General features: G+C 37.3%; 2 protein-coding genes across 3 annotated transcripts; one reads left to right on the forward strand and one right to left on the reverse strand.

The window, feature by feature from the left end:
* Positions 1-5,389: 5,389 nt before the first annotated feature.
* chrnd (cholinergic receptor, nicotinic, delta (muscle)) lies at positions 5,390-15,806 on the reverse strand. The gene is made up of 13 exons (XM_048175115.1): positions 15,533-15,806; positions 15,246-15,386; positions 14,563-14,708; positions 12,084-12,128; positions 11,874-11,983; positions 11,618-11,773; positions 11,406-11,515; positions 11,125-11,325; positions 9,624-9,735; positions 7,585-7,699; positions 7,011-7,221; positions 6,794-6,912; positions 5,390-5,852 (listed from the first exon to the last, which is right to left on the reverse strand). The coding sequence occupies exons 2-13, from the start codon at positions 15,301-15,303 to the stop codon at positions 5,670-5,672; spliced, it is 1,566 nt and encodes a 521-aa protein (XP_048031072.1). The 5' UTR covers positions 15,304-15,386; positions 15,533-15,806; the 3' UTR covers positions 5,390-5,669.
* camk2n2 (calcium/calmodulin-dependent protein kinase II inhibitor 2) lies at positions 5,747-20,010 on the forward strand. Of its 2 annotated transcripts, none has more exons than XM_048175118.1 (3): positions 5,747-5,867; positions 17,908-18,096; positions 18,707-20,010. In XM_048175118.1, exons 1-3 carry the CDS (start codon positions 5,864-5,866, stop codon positions 18,775-18,777), a joined length of 264 nt encoding a protein of 87 aa, XP_048031075.1. In that variant the 5' UTR covers positions 5,747-5,863; the 3' UTR covers positions 18,778-20,010. The 2 variants fall into 2 exon arrangements, with proteins under 2 accessions (XP_048031075.1, XP_048031074.1); XM_048175117.1 differs by lacking the exon at positions 5,747-5,867 and adding an exon at positions 17,613-17,749.
* Positions 20,011-21,008: the final 998 nt, after the last annotated feature.

The following is a 21,008-nucleotide window of genomic DNA, read 5'->3' on the forward strand; positions in this document are numbered from 1 at the left end:
ATAAGTACTTCTTCATCGATAGCAATCGGTTCTGCAGGTTTCAGCGCCGTGCCAGTTGTGTTCTGTCTTCCGGTTTGTATTTCCACAGCATGAAGGTAAGATCTTACGAATTTATGAATGAACCGCTTGTTTTAAAATCATCCTGGTACCGCTTCAATCATTACAATGCTCAATGCTTCAAGTAGTTTGTGAACTCTACAATAAGAATTGTCTAGAATCAGCACCCCTCCAAGAGGTGGCGCACTAGGCATTTGCCTCTGTCACCTAATAGACCTTATGTAGCCCCGCCCCTTTTCAGCGTTGCGCTCGTTGTCTTTTGACTTCCGGTTTGTATTTCCACAGCGATATTACATTTATGAATGAACTGCTCCTTTAAAAATCTTCCCGACCTACTGACATTTGTTAAGACATCTGCTTTAAACATAACAATGCTCATGATAACTTTCATTAACTCTACAACAAGTAAATCCACTTAACCAACTAATTATTCTTTGACAGCGATGCCATAGAAATGAACAGAGCTACCGCAAAACGGAAGTTCAAAGACAATTTTATAAAGATGGCGGCGCGCTTGTTTAATAATAAGGTCAGGTATGACGTCACTTTGTAGGTCAACCCGGAAGTTATGCCGCGTTCCAGGCAACCCCTAACCTGTGTTTTTCCCAACCTTTTACCCGTGAAAGTGCATTGGAACAGCAGTCAAAGCCGTGACTTCCTACCCGTGAACTCATACTAGATCGATGTACTCCCAGTTACGGGTTCTGACGTCACATAGCCCGCGAAACAACAATGGCAACCCCTACGGATGCGGTGTTTATGCAAGTGCACGGTAAAATAAAAGGTATAACAGCATCTCTTGCCTTATGCGCCGTTTTCCTCCTCTGTTTCCCTCAAATAAGCAAGGAGTAAGCACCTTTGGCGATAGAAATAATTGTTAATGAGCATAAGCCCCGTACGGTCAGCCATGCTGGTTTGTTAACACTTTTACGCAGTTTGGCGTGACTTTCCTGGAACGCTACAAAGTCGTGAGTAGTGATTTGAAGTTGTGACTCACGGGCTCAAAAACCTGCCTGGAACGCAGCATTAGCGGCGGACGGGTGAAAGCCCCGGAAAGGCAAGCCTGCAATCTTTAGCCAAAAAAACATAACGGCTAATGCTAACGCTCCGCCTCTGGCGGTACACAGGGAAGGAGACCAGAGGCCGTTTTCTGAATGAATGTCAATGGATGAGAGGCTTCACTATGCTGATTAAATAGCTAAACATTTAATTAATCGACAGCCTGTTCGCTAATCTTCAGCATGTTTTACACTAAACAATACTTTCGTTGGGAACTATATGTAGATTTTAGCTTGATAAAAAATGTATTTTTTTAAGAGAAGGCAGACTATGGAATGTTGCGACAGGTAGGACTCATTTACGGCATTACCAACAGTAAATGTGCTGCATTATTGTTTAGCAAAATCCACTGGAAGGCAAGCCTACAACTTTTAGCCAAAAAAAAAGCACTAATGCTAAAGCTCCGGCTGTGGCGGTACGCAGGGAACGAGTTTTGAACGGTGGGCATTTATGTCGCTGCCATTACACAATATGCTGAGAGGTGCCGCACATGATTACGTTAGCCGTTACGCTTTATACAATGGTAAGAGATACAGACCCTCTCATCTCCTTGTAATATACAATATCTGCCCGTTTAACATGAATGTCTTTTTGAGATGCTTGTTATCAACAACAAAGCATCTCTAAAAGACATTCATGTGATAAGTTTCACAGTTAGTTCAATAGATTACCTCAGAGATGACGTGTTTTTGTAGGCCAATCCAGAAGTTAGCGGCGCACGGGTTCCCTCGATCGAAAGCCTATGCATTTTTCCCATAGACTCGCAAAAAATAAGCTCTGTGTTTAACAAAGGGTTATGATACTTACACATTTTCACAGATGAACATAACTTTTATGAAGTTTGAAGCCTAAATGCAGTCGCCAGAAGTAAAAAGCTAAAGCTAGGCTATAAACGAACTACACCACGGTCGCTCGACTTAAATGTCACCGTCACTAAGCTTCCGACAACTCTTTCAGTTTTTATCTAAAAACATTTTCCCAGCACTTTTGAGTTAGAATAGTTTATAAGAGTACAATTATGAGCATAATGAGGCTGTAAAAGCAGACTGAGCTTACCTTCTCAGAGTGATGACGTTTAATGTCCCCGACTGCCTGTGTAGTCCCATTTAGGGTTAGGGTTAGCAACCACCTTTTTCAAGACACATAACAGCTTAAAAAAGTCACAAGTGGGGTAATACTGATGCATTTTATGTCGAAGAATAAAACGTGAAACTGTCTTGAGCTTGTGTTCACCACAGACCTTATTTCAGCCATTTAACCAAAATCCCATTCAAAAAACCCATTGATTTCTGGGCGATGGAACCGGAAGTGCTAAAATGCTAACTCACTTCTGCATTTTGGCCTACAAAGTGATGTCATACCTGCACCACTCTATGGGCCAGGATTTAGATAAAATGTAACAAACTCAAAAATGTAAGTGCTTTAACACAAATATGAGCTTTACAGTTCTAATTTTAGTACATGATACTGTCTTACATCAGAGCAACTTAACCAAAGATTGATAGATCATTTTGGATCAGTAGTTACAATGCCTGTTTGATGAGCCTTGGTGAAGCTATTGGTCTTGCTGGTCTGAGCTCTCTCTCTCTCTCTTTCTCTCACTATAATAGCATAACCGCTCAGCTGATGAATGGCCGTTTCCACAAAGCTAAACAAACACTCTCCAATAGAGTGATTGCATGCCATTAAGCCATTCTATCAAGACCAACAGACAAATGTACAGAGGAGCTGGGGTCCCTGTGGTGGGGATATAGATCCATTCTTCAGCCCCCCACCGTCAACAACTTTGGATTAATCTCCAGTTTAGATTTCAAATCCAATCTCAAGGCCAATTTGTGTAGACCACAGTAACAAGGTTTTTAAGAGTCAATCGATCAAAGTTACTACCAACTTCCAGATCATTTTCCAGACGTGACAGAGCACCGAGTTATTTTCACTTAATAACTCATGGCATGTGGACTATTAATTATTCATTTCACAACTTCAGTGAGGGTTGAGCTGGAGGGAAGCGCCTTGGACTGTAATGGTGGGAAAATCCTCATTTCATCTAAATGGGGCAAAGACACTCTAGAGAGGACAGTGTGGCCTCCTATCTGAGGCTTGGTCTTTTTTGCATGTTCTTTTTAAAAGATAATGACAGAGTTTACTAGGTCCTCCAAGCAGTGGCTTACATAAATTACAAGATTGTGGGTGTGTACTGATAGGGACAGAGTGCTATCAGTTTTGCAAGTCGAGGAGAGGATATTATTTTTACATTATTAAATTTTTTTTAAGAAATCAGTCTTTTTTTTGTCTGGCAGATGAAAAATTGGCAAAAGAAATCCTATAGACTTGCATTGATGGAGTGGAAAATTGAAGATGGGCTGATTTAAAGGGATAGTTCACCCAAAAATGAAAATTTGATGTTTATCTGCTTACCCCCAGGGCATCCAAGATGTAGGTGACTTTGTTTCTTCAGTTGAACACAAATGATGATTTTTAACTCCAACCGTTTGCCGTCTGTCAGTCAAATAATGGGAGTGAATGGTCACACAATTTGTAAGAGTCAATAAACATGCACAGACAAATCCAAATTAAACCCTGCGGCTCGTGACGACACATTGATGTCCTAAGATACGAAACAATTGGTTTGTGTGAGAAACTGAACAGTATTTAAATCCTTTTTTACCTCTAAAACACCACTATGTCCAACTGCGTTCAGGGTTCGTTTAGTGCGGTCTGATCGCGCTCTGACAGCGGAAGTGATGTCTAGCACTCATTGAAGTATATGCGCGAGACATCACTGTAGTTGTCAGAGCGCGATCAGACCTCACCAAGCGATTGCTGAACCCAGTTGAACATAGTGTTTTTTTAGAGGTAAAACATATAAATACTGTTCAGTTTCTCACACAAACCAATCGTTTCACGTCTTAGGACATCAATGTGTCGTCACAAGCCGCAGGGTTTAATTTGGATTCGTCTGTGCATGTTTATTGACTCTTATAAATTGTGAGACCATTCACTTCCATTATTTGACTGACAGACGGCAACGGTTGGAGTTAAAAATCATCATTTGTGTTCAACTGAAGAAACAAAGTCACCTACATCTTGGATGCCCTGGGGGTAAGCAGATAAACATCAAATTTTCATTTTTGGGTGAACTATCCCTTTAAGTAATGATACTGGCCAGGGCTAACTGGGCACACGCACATCAATATTGCGTCATTTTTGTCACACTGAACAACAATTAATTACTGTAGGCTATTTGCTTTATTGTAAGGGTAGGTGTAGACGTTAATAAAACACAATCTGACAAGTTGCAAATTAATTTATTGTTATTTTATGGCCATATTGTGCTCCACTTCCAGCCATAGCTGTATCTCTTCTAGCCACAACCTTGAAAGTAGTAGGTCATCTGGGTACTTTTTGCCTAGCTTACTCTTATATGAGTATTGTGAATTCGGACATACTTTTGTCACATACCGTTTTGCGCCTATACAGTAGGGAAGTAGCGATTTTGTATGCAGCCAATGACTAACGTTCACGACGGGTTCTGTGACATCTGTGCCTTTGACCAGAAGCTCTTCCGTACACAGCTTTAGTATTGGTGCTGCCAGAGCCATTTCAATGTTTCACCCTAGCTACAATATAGCAACACACAAAAAAACACTCAGAGCATGATAGCAACACCCTGGCAACCACCCACAAACTCTTGCATTATGATAGCGGCTTTTGCATGGGTCGGTTTGCACACAAAATCTAGTCTTCTCTATTTCGAGCCTGTTTTGACTGTCTGCTTGTACGAATGTGTTTCCAGGTTCCACCACCAAGGAAGATTTATGTACTTTAATAACAGGATGTGATTTAGACCTAAAGGTTGAATGAATCAACTACGGTCTATTACACTTTGCATAATCAAAGCTATGCATTTTTCACTCCAGTCACTTCTCTCCTTCTCCTGTCTCTGTGGTGCTGTATAATATCTCAAGTACTTCATTAACACAACAGCTTTAATTATGAAGGGGAAGGTTGATGGACAGATTTTGAGTGCAGTACTAAACCCTAGTGGTGAAACATTGCAGTGCAGTATTTATGATTTATTTATATAATTACATGACAGACAGGCACTTTCAAGCTGGTTTGTGAGCGGTGCTATTTATAACTCTATTTATAATTTAAAATAGTCAGTTCTACTTTCCTTGCATGTCCAGGATCCTCTCGATGGATTAGGTTCTTTCTGTTCTGAACATGTCCCTGTGAGATTGTTCTGCAATAACAACACAGCAAATATGGCTGGGGAAAAAACTTTTTTTAATTATTTACCCACTGAAACAAAAATTACACCCAGGAGGAAAAGGCAAGCAATATTATTTTACTCCCCCTTCTCACAGCACAAGAGGTTCATTCAGCACACTTATTAAACAACATACATAATGTTAGTAATCAAGCCCGCATAAAAAGACTAAATGGAGGGTAATTTATATTCATGCTATGTATTGCTGTCAGAATAGCTTTTATGATACTTCTCAGAGTGCTCCAGCTATTATTCATAACCTAGCGGTAGTGTAGAGAGGTCATGAAAAGCGCTTGTTTTCTTCTGTATAGGTGAAAGGGTCTCCCTGGAAGGGCAGCACTGGTGGCTGGTTGTAGTTGGCCATCATGAAGATGAAGATGGTTCCTAACGTCATAACTGGAGTGACCACAAAGAAGCAGAGTCGGTCCACTGTCCTGGCAATCCCACTCCAGTTGTCCTTTTCCTGAAGTAGAAATGGGTAAGGATTGTAAGTTTAACTTTGTAAAATAAATAAACAAATAAATAATATAATATGTGTGTGTGTATATATATATATATATATATATATATATATATATATATATATATATATATATATAGGTAAGGATTTTAAACAAAAAAAATCTTTAAAAAAAATGTGCATATATATATATATATATATATATATATATATATATATATATATATATATAACATTTTATTTTTTATTAGATGTTCATGCAACTTAACATTATTTCAGTTGCTGTATAATTTGCTGTATAAGTCATTTCAACAAATTATATTAATCTGACTTTTAAAAAAAATCAAGTATAATCGCATAACAAAAAAAAGTTGAAATTGGTAAATTATTTTGATGAGTAAGTAAAGTAATGGAAAAACATGTATTGACATTGATCATATAATTTTAAGCAGCATCTGGTTATAATATTTTTTGTTGTGCATGTAATTAAATGAAATATATTAATCATTACAATTGAATTAATACAAATTTAAATATCAGTTTTATAAGATGTAGCCTATTTAGAGAGGAAACTAATATTTATATGTATTTTTATATAAGCAGCCTACTCTATAGTGAATAAAAGTTTATAATTTCATTTTAATTTTTAATTTTTTTCATATTTTAATTTAATTCATGATAATGTAATAAACCTGGTTTTATTATTTAAAAACTAAAGCAAAATAAAAAGAATAAAAAACAAAATGGTCCAGAAATTCGAAATACACAAAGAAATATAAATATAAATTCCTAAGGTATCAAATATGATGTATAAAAAACATGCTAATAAATATTTTTACATATTTTGTCTAAAGGTTTAAAAGTCAGTTATGTAAGGCTTTTACAGGGTTAAAAGAGGAAATCATCTCCTGCAAAGTGTTTACTGGATTTAATTGTCTTCTTACCTCATTATAGTCATTTTTGTCGTGCATGTGCTTAACGATGTAATTGGCTCCTTCCACAGCTGGCTTCATCTCATTGTACAGCTGTTCCGACACCTCGGAGTCATTACCGGAAGTGTATGCTGTGAAGAATTTAATCTTTAGTGGCATTAAACTGATAACACTCTAAATAAGATCATAATGTGAGTTTAAAGTGTCATTCTGGTCATGTGGGACTGACTGGCTTTGGGAGTGGGGCGAGCAGCCATGCCATGCCTCTCTGACTGCTTCTCAAACATTAGTTCGCTGCGTGATTTAACGCTGTAGTACTCCTCGGCCTGGGCAATGTATCCCAGTGAGCTGGAGCGCCGCGGCAGCGCCCCCTCCAGGCTGGGCTTGTCATCGACCGGACGGGACATGTACAGAAGACGAGGCAGACGCTCCAAAAAGAACTGTAGCAGACAAGATGAGAAGCTTTTAAATAATCCAAAACCAGCTCAGAACAGGACCAATGGCTATGTTATGTGCAGTGAGGCTTTTATGCACAGTATATCAATTCCACTGGTTATCGCCCACATTTTTTAAATTACTCATATCTACCGATATTGGATTTAATTCTAATCTACATACTAATTTCCATATTTTTATATTTAGATTACCTTTTCCATCATCTAACGATCACTTAAATTAGTCATTACAATACTAAGAATTTAATAAAACTGTTAAAAGTCACCAATCAAAATTGACAATTCATATTTTTATGGGATATTTCAGTACTTGTTATAAATTATTTCACAGACAAGTGAGAGCCTGACCTCTTTGGTCCATTTTGTCATGACATGGGTGCTAGGAGTCCGAAAATGCAGATTCAGGACAATGACGCAATTCAGCACCACCACAGTGACCAGTACCATGATAAACATCAGATACCTGTCAAATCAGAAAACATTAATTTTTACTATTATTTAACTTCTATATATATATATATATATATATATATATATATATATATATATATATATATATACACACACACACACACACATATATATATATATATATATATATATATATATATATATATATACACACAGGTGCTGGTCATATAATTAGAATATCATCAAAAAGTTGATTTATTTCACTAATTCCATTCAAAAAGTGAAACTTGTATATTATATTCATTCATTACACACAGACTGATATATTTCAAATGTTTATTTCTTTTAATTTTGATGATTATAACTGACAACTAAGGAAAATCCCAAATTCAGTATCTCAGAAAATTTGATTACTTAAGACCAATACAAAGAAAGGATTTTTAGAAATCTTGGCCAACTGAAAAGTATGAACATGAAAAGTATGAGCATGTACAGCACTCAATACTTAGTTGGGGCTCCTTTTGCCTGAATTACTGCAGCAATGTGGTGTGGCATGGAGTCGATCAGTCTGTGGCACTGCTCAGGTGTTATGAGAGCCCAGGTTGCTCTGATAGTGGCCTTCAGCTCTTCTGCATTGTTGGGTCTGGCATATCGCATCTTCCTCTTCACAATACCCCATAGATTTTCTATGGGGTTAAGGTCAGGCGAGTTTGCTGGCCAATTAAGAACAGGGATACCATGTTCCTTGAACCAGGTACTGGTAACTTTGGCACTGTGTGCAGGTGCCAAGTCCTGTTGGAAAATGAAATCTGTATCTCCATAAAGTTGGTCAGCAGCATTAAGCATGAAGTGCTCTAAAACTTCCTGGTATACGGCTGCGTTGACCTTGGACCTCAGAAAACACAGTGGACCAACACCAGTAGATGACATGGCACCCCAAACCATCACTGACTGTGGAAACTTTACACTGGACCTCAAGCAACGTGGATTGTGTGCCTCTCCTCTCTTCCTCCAGACTCTGGGACCTTGATTTCCAAAGGAAATGCAAAATTTACTTTCATCAAAGAACATAACTTTGGACCACTCAGCAGCAGTCCAGTCCTTTTTGTCTTTAGCCCAGGCGAGATGCTTCTGACGCTGTCTGTTGTTCAAGAGTGGCTTGACACAAGGAATGCGAAAGCTGAAACCCATGTCTTGCATACGTCTGTGCGTAGTGGTTCTTGAAGCACTGACTCCAGCTGCAGTCCACTCTTTGTGAATCTCCCCCACATTTTTGAATGGGTTTTGTTTCACAATCCTCTCCAGGGTGCGGTTATCCCTATTACTTGTACACTTTTTTCTACCACATCTTTTCCTTCCCTTCGCCTCTCTATTAATGTGATTGGACACAGAGCTCTGTGAACAGCCAGCCTCTTTTGCAATGACCTTTTGTGTCTTGCCCTCCTTGTGCAAGGTGTCAATGGTCATCTTTTGGACAACTGTCAAGTCAGCAGTCTTCCCCATGATTGTGTAGCCTACAGAACTAGACTGAGAGACCATTTAAAGGCCTTTGCAGGTGTTTTGAGTTAATTTGAGCTGATTAGAGTGTGGCACCAGGTGTTTTCAATATTGAACCTTTTCACAATATTCTAATTTTCTGAGATACTGAATTTGGGATTTTCCTTAGTTGTCAGTTATAATCATCAAAATTAAAAGGAATAAACATTTTAAATATATCAGTCTGTGTGTAATGAATTAATATAATATACGAGTTTCACTTTTTGAATGGAATTAGTGAAATAAATCAACTTTTTGATGATATTCTAATTATATGACCAGCACCTGTATATATATATATATATATATATATATATATATATATATATATATATATATACATAGAATGTATTTAAAATCAATACTTAATGTCATAGTGATACTGAAACATTCTGAAACATATAGTACATTCTCAGGTACTATATCTGATATTTGCATACTTGACGATTAAGGGAACCGCCATAGACGTCTCAGGCAGACGCTGTGAAATCAGCAGTAGAAACACAGACTGAGCCAGCAACACAGAGATGGATAATGTCATCTTCTCACCACCTGAAACAAGATAAATATGTTACGGTTTAAGTGTTAAACATGTTAAAGTGCCCCAATTATGCTCCTTTAAAATGTCCTAATTTTGTTTTGGAGGTCTCCTACAATAGGTTTACCTGCATCCAAGGTCAAAAAACACTTTAATTTTCAATAATTTTCTCAAATAGTCTGAAAACAGTTAATTCAAAGATTCTGTCTCTCTAAACCCCTCCTTTCCTACACTGCTCTTATTAGTCAGACGGCTCAGTCTATTGTAATTGGTTTACCACTTACAGTATATGTTGGAAACAAAACGCCTATAACCATATTTGAATTTCAGCTCCAAAGGCTTCCTCAGCGCTTGATACACAGTGATACAAAAAATGGCGTTGATTTTTCCGTATCAATTCTAGGGCTAGGACAATACATAGATTCGCGATACAATGATTCTGGATCGATCCTCATATTTCACTCTTGAATCAATTCTGAGCTTAGTTTTTAACAGCAGGTGGCGCTCTAGGCTAGTTTTTAACCGTACAATCAAATACTCACGAAGAAGAGTGCTGGAGAGATCGTGTGTTCAGCTGAGTCATAATGCTTTTATGAGGCAAGATTAATGTGAACACAGACCACTGCTAACACCCTTGCAATTCGCTTCAACCTTTTCGAACTTTATGAATGATTATTTTAGGTTTAAGTGGTGTGTGTAAAGGAACTGGAAGCAAGCAGAGTATGGCTGTTTCTAAAGCACGTAATGCCATCTGCTGTTAAAAACTAAGCTCAGAATCGATTCAAGAGAGAATCACAATACATTCGGAAAATATCAGAATCGATCCAGATTCATCGAATCGATAATCGATGTATTGTCCCAGCCCTTATCAATTCCAGCTCAAGTCCACATTCTTTGGAAGTGCTTGCAATTTGCATACACAGCGCTGAAAACAGTGTCATCTCAACAAGTTGACAAAACAGACCAAACTCTTCCATGCCTCAGCTACAATTATAGCGTTTGAGGGCGGGTCAAAGTAGACGTCATTTGCAGACAGCTAATGAAGACCATAGCCTGGCATTATGCAAATTTGTTACATTGTTACCTAAGTATGTAACAGAAAGTGAGACTGGAATTGCTGATGACACGTTTAAGGCAGTTCAGAATCAATTCTATTTTTTGGAGACAACTAATTTATTTGTCATGCACTTTGATCTTTAAAATTTTGCAGACCCTATAAATTTACAAATACCTATATATTACACATTTCATACATTAAATGTAATATTCTAAAAGCCATAATGGGGCACTTTAACATAAAATGTTTATTTGAATACTCTGTCATTGTCTTTATCTGTCATATTGTGACAATACAGGTTGTACAGTATGAGCTTTAAAACACAGTAAACGGCAGGATCACTCACTGTCTGCAGGCAGGTAGTAGACGAGAGAGGCCAGGAAAGAGATGAGCACACAGGGAATGATTATATTCACAATGTAGAACAGTGGTTTGCGTTTAATGATGAGGTAAAAGGTGATATCCTGGTGCTTGTTGCTTTCCATTGGGATGTTTTTATAAATGTTTCTCCTTGCAGGCTTGTGAACAATTTCCCACTCGCCATTTTCTGCAAGAAAGGAGATGGGGAGAGATCTTGCATTTAGGTGAAACGGTAGAAAAAGAGAAAATACTCATGTCAGATCTCACCTGTGAAACCCTCAGGATCAATAACGATCCATTCCACCTTGTAGGACTTTCCATCTTCCTCCTCCTCTTTGAGATGTAAGCTAATCTCTTTGGCATTGTAAGTTAATGAGCTAATAGAGACAGAATGAGTGTTGTGGGGCTCATAAGACTATAAAATACATAAAAAAGTCATTTATACAGTAGTTTATGTATAGACATACTACAAAATGTACCTGAACTTCAGAGAGCAGTTCTGCCAATCAAAAGGGAAGTAGTTGACGTTTATAGAGCAGGAGCTCCGAAATATAGCTGGAGGTAACCAGTACACGTATCCATTGGGATAGATCAACACGTTGCAGTAATAGGCCACCTGGAACTGGGCGTCATTGCTATTTAAAAGAACCATGAAATAAAAATGCATACAGTATAACTTCTTTCATAAAATAAGTAAATACTGAGAAATAAAACAGAACAACAAAGGTAGAATACTTGTTTTCAAGGACAATCTCTGGTAACCACACCATACTTGGTGGTAGACGCAGTACAGGAATGTTATCGTACTCTGATTCATTCCACACAAGTCTATAATCAGTCCAGCCCTTAAAAGAAATATATTTTGGTGAATACAGTATATACATTTTGTGTATGTGTGTGTGTGTGTGTGTGCATTGCATGGAGCAATTAAAATAATGTACTTACATGCTCCATCCACACATTTGTTAGTAATGTCTCATCAACTTCTTTCTGTCATGGAAAAACATCTTTGTTAAACAGACTGGCACAGTGTCAAACTATAAACATCAATACAATATCTATTATACACTGCCCGGCTTAAAAAAAAGTCGCTGTTTGGATTTAAATAGGCAAATGCTTAAGAGTCTACGAATGGATCATTATTGCAATGATTATTATGTTTCTATCATGTTACAGTATATGTTTGGCAACAGTTCTTCTAACCCTTATTGATGGAGTGTGTAGCTTTTCATTTCTTAGACAACCATGTAGGAAGACACACCATGGCCATATTCCAAGATGACAATGTCAAAATTCATCAGGCTCAAACTGTGAAAGAATGGTTGTGAGGGAGCATGAAGAATCATTTTCACACAAGAATTGGCTCCTCTGAGTCCAGACCTTAAATTCATCGAAAGTCATTGGGATGTGCTGGAGGAGATTTTACAGAGTGCTCGACTCTTGCATTGTCAGTACAAGATCTTGGCCAAAAATGGATGCACTCCATCAATTAGAGTTAGACGAACTGTTGCCAAACATATAAATGCTAGAAACATCTTCGGAACACAAATTAAGATATTTTTGATGAAATCCGAGAGGTATATGACTCATCCATAGACAGCAATATAATCAACACTTTCAAGGTCCAGAAAGGTAGTAAAGATATTGTTAAAACAGCTGACATGACTGCAGTGGTTCAAAAGATTGTTGTATAAAGTCAATATTTTTGTTTTGAGCACAAAAAGCATTCTCGTCGCTTCATAAAATTAAGTTTGAACCACTGCAGTCACGTCGACTATTTTAAAAATGTCTTTAGTACCTTTCTGGACCTTGAAAGTGGTGATTATATTGCTGTCTATGGACGAGTCAGATACCTCTCTGATTTCATCAAAAATATCTTAAAGGTGCCCAAGCATGCTTTTTCACAAGATGTAATATAAGTCTAAGGTGTCTCCTGAATGTGTCTGTGAAGTTTCAGCTCAAAATACCCCATAGATTTTTTTTTTATTAATTTTTTTAACTGCCTATTTTGGGGCATCATTAACTATACACTGATTTTGGCAGCGCCGCCCCTTTAATTCGCCTGCTCCCTGCCACACAAGCTCTCGACTATATTACAGTGCATTTACAAAGTTCACACAGCTAATATAACCCTCCAATGGATCTTTACAAGATGTTCGTCATGCATGCTGTATGCATGCTTCGAATTATGTGAGTAAAGTATTTATTTTGATGTTTACGTTTGATTCTGTATGAGTTTGAGGCTATGCTCTGTGGCTAACGGCTAATGCTACATTGTTGGAGAGATTTATAAAGAATGAAGTTGTGTTTATGAATTATACAGACTCCACTTGTTTAAAAATGAAAATAGCGACGGCTCTTGTCTCCGTGAATACAGTAAGAAACGATGGTAACTTTAACCACATTTAACAGTACATTAGCAACATGCTAATGAAACATTTAGAAAGACAATTTACAAATATCACTAAAAATATCATGTTATCATGGATCATGTCAGTTATTATTGCTCCATCTGCCATTTTTCGCTGTTGTTCTTGCTGGCTTACCTTGTCTGTGCACAGATCCAGACGTTAATACTGCCTTTCATTGTGTAATGCCTTGAACATGGGCTGGCATATATGCAAATATTGGGGTCATACATATTAATGATCCCGACTGTTACGTAACAGTCGGTGTTATGTTGAGATCCGCGTGTTTTCCGGAAGTCTTTTAAACAAATGAGATTTACACAAGAAGGAGGAAGCAATGGGGTTTGAAACTCAATGTATATCTTTTCCATGTACTGAACTCTTGTTATTTAACTATGCCGAGGTAAATTCAAATTTTGATTCTAGGGCACCTTTAATTTGTGTTCCAAAGATGAACAAAGGTCTTACGGGTCAGGAACAACATGAGCATGAGTAATTAATGACAGAATTTTCATTTTTAGGTGAACTAACCCTTTAAATACGTTCCCTTTTTTGAGTTAATCAACTTGTTTGTTTTTTTAGTTGATGAAAACCCTTTAGAAACCTTTTTTGTGGCTGGGCAGTGTACCTATATAATAGATGTTGTATTGTATCAGTGTTGGGGAATGTTACTTTTAAAAGTAATGTGTTACAATATTGCATTACTCTCTAAAAAAGCAACTAATTACGTAATGTTACGTTACTTTCCGCGCATGTGGAAATTTTTAAAAATGTTTATGCAAATGAATTAAACTGAAAAGTATTGTGCAATATTGCTTTTTAAAAAAGCAACTCAAATATTAATGTGTACATTTATAAAATAAAGCATAACTTGTTACTTCAAAAAAAGTTATCTGATTACCTAATGCAACTTCATTGTAATACGTAACATTGATCACAGTATATAAAATAGTAATATAATATCTCCCCGGCTCTGTGTACAAAAAATGCTCAAATTGGCAATAATATGCACTCACCAAAGAAATAAGATTGGAAAGTGTCAGCGCCAGGTAAATATCTACGGTTTCATCTATATTTTGGACAGGCCGAAGCTCTTTGTTGTAGCCTCGTTCCTTAAAAAGGTAGTTGATGAGTCGCTCCTCTTCGTTCCGTCCACAACATTCTGCAAAACACGTTGAAAGCCAGGCCTATTTCAATCATAAATTGATTGATACAATTTGTCCAGAATGAACTTAACTGCTAACTAATGTCAACAAACACCTTCACCTATCAGGTATTTGGGTACCACATTTTTACAGAGAAAATAGCTATATGAATATAGCTCTTACAAAAAAAAATTGTGGTGGCATGCAACTCTAAATGTCAAGTATTTCATATTATCATCATAAAAATATAATAATGATCATCTACTAGTTAAATTTTGATCTTTTATATAATGCATTCTGTCCTTAGTTCACTATAAAACAGCAATATAATTCCCCTACATCTACTTCCAAACAGAATGAATATAATCAAGTGGTTGTAAATAAAGCTGTAATTTCAATATTGATTACAGTTTGCAAGTTAGAATTAGTTCTAGAACTTGCTATTTAGTTTTACTATATAAACATGATAGAACAACAGCTGACAGATGGATGGTCATAAAATCCCACATTTTAAATATGAAGTGAAATATGAATATTCATTTAGCATGTCCTACCTTGGAGAAAGAAGAAAAACAAAGACGCTGTAAACAGATGAAGAACGCTTCTCATCATGGCATGCCTTTGTATGACTTCCTGTCACTATTGTTGCTGTGCCCGTCCACGGCTCTTCTGTACAGTTTTTCTTTTGACTGACACTGACAGGTGTGGAATCAATCCACAGAGGAATTAATGCCGGTCTTAAAGAGACTGTAGGGGCTGCTCAACAATATTCAAGGGCCCAGAAAAAGTGAGCGAAATAGTCAGGAAACATGTACGTCCTCTTCCCAACACTCTTACTTACCTAAAACAAAGAGTCGAACCAAACCACTCCTCATCAGCTTTGAGATGCCAACTGCTTTGCTCTCTACTTTTGTCCACATGGCCTGGTCTAAAAATGGATCAACAACATTCCAGTGGTGATCCTACAGGCCACCTGTCAATGAAACAGAATGTGTTTTCACAGACCATAAGTCTGTAAAGCAAAAGTCAGATCTGTTGGAAGCCGTCAGTGCTATCTGACGTCGATTGTAAAAGAAAGTTGGATTGTCGAGTTTTAACATTTTTCATGCAGCATGTAGAGTTGCTCCTGTACAAGTGTCTTTAAAATGTCCAGCAGAGGGCGCCAAAAGATAGCTGAAGGGTTTTAATTAGGAGACAGCAGAGCGTACAGTAGGTGGGATGGGCAGCAGCTTTTTACATATTTACCCATGAAATTTGTTTTTCTAACTGCCTTTGGCATAAAATTTTGGGTCAGTGACGTCTTAAGTAGTGCATTTTAGAAATGCACATACATTATTATTTCTTATGTATGTGATTCTGAAATGAATGATACATTAAAAATTAAGCTGTCATAGCTGGTTATATTGCCATATGTAGTTTATAATTTATTAATATATATTTTCACTTAGTCAAAGATTTCAATTACTTTAATAAGTACTAGTAAAGCTGGAATTTACAAGACAATCATGAGTATTTGTGTGTGTGTGTGTGTGTGTGTGTGTGTGGGGGGGGGGGGGGGGGGTGTTGGGCTTAAACATAATGAGGAGGATTTTTTCAATATTATTATTATTTCACTATAATGCTAAAACTCTACGAAAAATTTATAATATTGTTGCTGTTGGTCAGAAGCTTGTACCTTTTTTTTTTTTTTTTTGTATCTATTGGTCACTCTTTATGTCTCTCTGTGGGTTTTGCCAATATTAAACCAATGAAAAGCATTGAAAAGACATTGTGACTAAACCTCGTAACTCCATTGGATCCTCAAACTGCCAGTAAAACCTAAAAACTCCACCCTGCCTGTATCGTAGTCTGGACCACCTCTGCTTGTTTGCAAGGATAATAAAGAACTGGTTCGTTGAATAACTACAGCGTTTTCTTTTCTCAAAAAACAATATATACATTTATTTTGCCTATCACAATATGAGGTAAATCACCGGCTCTGCATCCGAACCATAAATTTGCTGTTGGTTTGGCTATGAGGGATGTAGTAGCAAAGAATGAAAGGGTTAGTTCACCCAAAAATGAAAATTCTGTCATTTATTACTCACCCTCATGTCGTTCCACACCTGTAAGACCTTCGTTGATCTCGGAACACAAATTAAGACATTTTAGTTGAAATCCGATGGCTCAGTGAGGCCTGCATAGGGAGCAATGACATTTCCTCTCTCAAGATCCATAAAGGTACTAAAAACACATCTAAATCAGTTCATGTGAGTACAGTGGTTCAATATTAATATTATAAAGCGGCGAGAATATTTTTGGTGCGCCAAAAAAACAAAATAACGACTTATTTAGTGATGGCCGATTTCAAAACACTGCTTCAGGAAGCTTTCGGAGCATTATGAATCAGTGTGTCGAATCATGATTCGGATGGCGTGTCAAACTGCCAAACGGCTGAAATCACGTGACTTTGGCACTCAGAACAGCTGATTCGACACGCTGATTCGACACGCTGATTCATTATGCTCCGAAGCTTCCTGAAGCAGTGTTTTGAAACTCACATGAACTGATTTAGATGTGTTTTTAGTACCTTAATGGATCTTGAGAGAGGAAGTGTCATTGCTGGCTATGCAGGCTTCACTGAGCCATCGGATTTCATCAAAAAACATCTTAATTTGCGTTCCGTAGATGAACGAAGGTCTTACGGGTGTGAAACGGCATAAGGGTAAGTAACAAATGACAGAATTTTCATTTCTGGGTGAACTAACCCTTTAAACACATAGTTAGTAGGCTAATAGTGAATATTGGAATAAACGCTTAATGCTACTTATTTCATTACTTTCTAGTAGCCCAATACTAAAATAGATAGGCCTACTAATTCAATTCTAGCAAAACGTAAGCGATTGTTAAGCTATTTCACTCGCACATATTTATTAATTTATTTCTCCCTGCACCCTCCCCCTTCAACCCCGGATGGATGACTTCACTTTTCCGTCTGGGTTCCCTTTATGGTCTCGGGATCTCCCTCTATTTCTCACAAGAGCTCACCAGCAGGCGGACGCACCACTCCTCTCTCCAGGTACATCCGACGGAGAGCAGCCCAACTGGACCTGCAGATAGTCATTTCAGGGTCTTAGCTGGACTTTATCTTTCGACACAGAAGGGGGAGAAAAGTAGCCTGAAAAGTCTTTATTGATAACTACACCCAAATAATATTCGTTTTCCCTCCTACCTTAGCTGGGAACTTGAATATAGCCATGTCCGAAGTGCTGCCATACAACGAGGGGAAGATGAACGGCTACGGGGCGGACAGTGAAGTCAGTCAGATATCCTTCAGCTGTCGACTGCAAGACACGAACGCGTTCTTCGGAACATCACAGTCCAAAAGACCACCGAAACTCGGGCAGATTGGCAGGGCAAAACATGGTGAGTATCGGCAATATACTAATAACCATCATAGCATATCAAAATTGGTCTTACTTATTACAAGGGCTAATAAACAACATACAGACAGAGCACACGGTTACACACAAACAAAATAAAAAAAGGTCAGCACCTGATACTAAAACATGATGCAAAAAAGTAAATTTTTTTCATATTTTAAGTTAAATATGAAGAAAAATTAGATTTTTTTTAAGAAAGAAAAGGGAATGTTCTTTTAATGTTTGTAACTATAAATTTGCAATATAAATGTTTTAATAATACATGCATTTTCTTGTTGAAGGTGCTATAATTTCACTGTAAATTATGTTAATTCATGTTTTTTACTTCTACATACAATATGTTTCAATATTTTAGAGCATATATTTATTTATATTTCCTGTTTAATCATTTCACTGTACATGGTGAGGTAATCTAACAATATTTAGCTTCTATAGCATTCTTTATCCATTAAAATGGTGGTTTTCTTTTATGTAGTGTACATTCATCTCCAAAAAAAGCTCTCAATAGTGCATTTTCTTGCTGACACAAATAGACATGCCTTCATGCTTATTATTTAAAAGCTCTATTAAACATCTGTGTCCTCTCTCCACAGTGGTCATTGAAGATGACCGAATAGATGAAGTTCTCAAAGGGATGACAGACAAGTCGACTCCCGGCGTGTAAACCTGAACGATTATACCTCGTCAACCTTTTCTTTTAATCACCGGTTTGAAGCACTTGTCGCCTGTGCATGTGAACGAGAGGTGAAGATGATGATTCGGTGTACGAGTACAGGATGAAGAGCCACTTTGGACAGTGGGTTAAAATAGTGAGATTTGAAGATGCTGGCAATTCTCCAACTGAAACCCATCCAAAACTGCTGCTGTGAAGAAAGCTGCCCAAGATTTCTGGTCATTTAGCCCCTTGTCTCGTAGAAGCCGTGGGTCTGTGTGTGAGATTTCATCCCGACATCAACAAATAGAAGCCCCCGTTTCATAGGCATCTTTCATACGATGAGCTGCTCATTCAAGGGAGCTGTCCAGTTCAGCACCTGACGCACAACTTGGCTGTCTTTCCAGAGAAATAAGCTATATTTATATCTTGCATGGAAATGGGATGATGTATATAATCGAGGGAAGATTGATTACATTTATTCACTTCCGCCACATCTACACCCATTCCATTTTCAATCCTTGACTGATCATATGCCCAGAATACATTTTATAGCGAACAAAGCCGCTCAGCGCCAGCAAGGAAGAGCTGAAGAATGACAGCAATGGAAGGAAAATGAGAAGGAGTATAACTTCTTGTTTGATTTATTGCGTCTTTTCTATGACTGTTTTTTTTTTTGTTTGGCGTCATGTATAGTTTAATATATACGGTTCTCTTTGCATGAACTTTTCTCTTGTGCCATTGCGGGAGTTTCCACCTCTTTTAAACCCAGGCACGCTTGTTTTTACCGAAATCAGTATTTGTATTTTTTATATCTGAATATTTGTTACGATATTATCGTCCAATTCTTAATAGTCCATCGACACAGACAGGGTATGTGTAGATAAAGGCATAAACATAATCATAAAAGGACAGACTGAATGTTATTTTGGGGAAGGGGTTTCAAACATCAGCATTAACACGCATTTCATTGCAATAAGTGATCATGCCTTTGTTGATAATGAAATATAATTTCAGAGTATGTTCAACAGCACTCTCACTGCAATTATATCAATGGGTTTTTAGCATTTCAGTTGATTATTTATTTATTTGTTTGTTTTTGTATTCATAATGTTCAGTGTATGGTTTATTGTGCATGAGATATGAATATTTTTCAAGCTTATGAATTTATGAAGCAAAAAACTGTACACAAATGTCTCAACATTCTACAAATGAATTAATAAATAAATTCACAGGATTCATTAATCATGTTTCATTTTTACCTAAAGCGTATGTAAATCACTGAAAAACGAGATATAGATCCATACCCAGCAAAAAGAAAACGAGAAAAGAGTGAACTGCAGATCATGGGCTATTCTTTAATTTGGATATAATCTGGTGAATTCGAAGGGTATCTAACAGTCTTAATGCAGGAATGAGTAACTGAATGGGATGATTTTAGCTGTTGTCAGAAATTAGAGTAAGTGTTGCATCTTCAGCCAAGCTGACAGCATGAGAACAAATCAGCAAACGAACAAAACTTGAAGGGTTAGCTCACCCAAAAATGAAAAAACATTTATCACTCACCCTCATGTCGTTCTACACCTCGTAAGACCTTCGTTCATCTTCAGAACACAAATTCCAATGGCTCAGGAGGCCTCTATTGCCAGCAATGTCACTGAACCTCTCAAGATCCAGAAAGGTACTAAAGACATATTTAAAACAGTTCATGTGAGTACAGTAGTTCAACCTTAATATTGTAAAGTGTTTTGGGCGATTTCAAAACACTGCTTCGAAGCTTCATGAATCGCTTGTTTCGAATCAGAAACAAAAGATTCGTAAAGCTTCAAAGCAGTGTTTTGAAATCAACCGTCACTAGACATTGTTCATTATTTTGTTTTTTGGCACACAAAAAGTCTTCTTGTCGCTTTATAATATTAAGGTAGAACCACTGTACTCACATGAACTGTTAAATATGATTTTAGTACCTTTCTGGATCTTGAGAGGTTCAGTGACACTGCTGGCTATAGAGGCCTCATTGAGCCATCGGATTTCATCAAAAAATATCTTAATTTGTGTTCCAAAGATGAACAAAGGTCTTACGGGTGTGGAACGACATGAGGGTGAGTAATAAATTACATAATTTTCATTTTTTGGGTGAACTAACCCTTTAATAGCTCATCTAGTCTGCCAACCACACTTTGGCACATGCACTATGAGCATGCAAACCTTAAGGATTTTAAGCCAGGTATCTAAATAACCTA

Source organism: Megalobrama amblycephala, linkage group LG22 (genome assembly GCF_018812025.1).
Source record: "Megalobrama amblycephala isolate DHTTF-2021 linkage group LG22, ASM1881202v1, whole genome shotgun sequence".
In the NCBI taxonomy this organism is placed as follows: domain Eukaryota; kingdom Metazoa; phylum Chordata; class Actinopteri; order Cypriniformes; family Xenocyprididae; genus Megalobrama; species Megalobrama amblycephala.

Excerpts from the sequence above, each read along its gene's own strand:
- chrnd (XM_048175115.1), bottom strand. The coding sequence starts at position 15,303 with ATGATGAGAAGCGTTCTTCATCTGTTTACAGCGTCTTTGTTTTTCTTC. Across the intron at positions 9,736-11,124 it reads CTACTACCTGCCTGCAGACA|GTGGTGAGAAGATGACATTA; the intron begins GTGAGTGATCCT and ends ATCTTGTTTCAG. Across the intron at positions 7,222-7,584 it reads TGACAAAATGGACCAAAGAG|TTCTTTTTGGAGCGTCTGCC; the intron begins GTCAGGCTCTCA and ends TGTCTGCTACAG.
- camk2n2 (XM_048175117.1), top strand. The coding sequence starts at position 17,644 with ATGGATGACTTCACTTTTCCGTCTGGGTTCCCTTTATGGTCTCGGGAT. Across the intron at positions 17,750-17,907 it reads CGCACCACTCCTCTCTCCAG|CTGGGAACTTGAATATAGCC; the intron begins GTACATCCGACG and ends CTCCTACCTTAG. Across the intron at positions 18,097-18,706 it reads GATTGGCAGGGCAAAACATG|TGGTCATTGAAGATGACCGA; the intron begins GTGAGTATCGGC and ends CTCTCTCCACAG.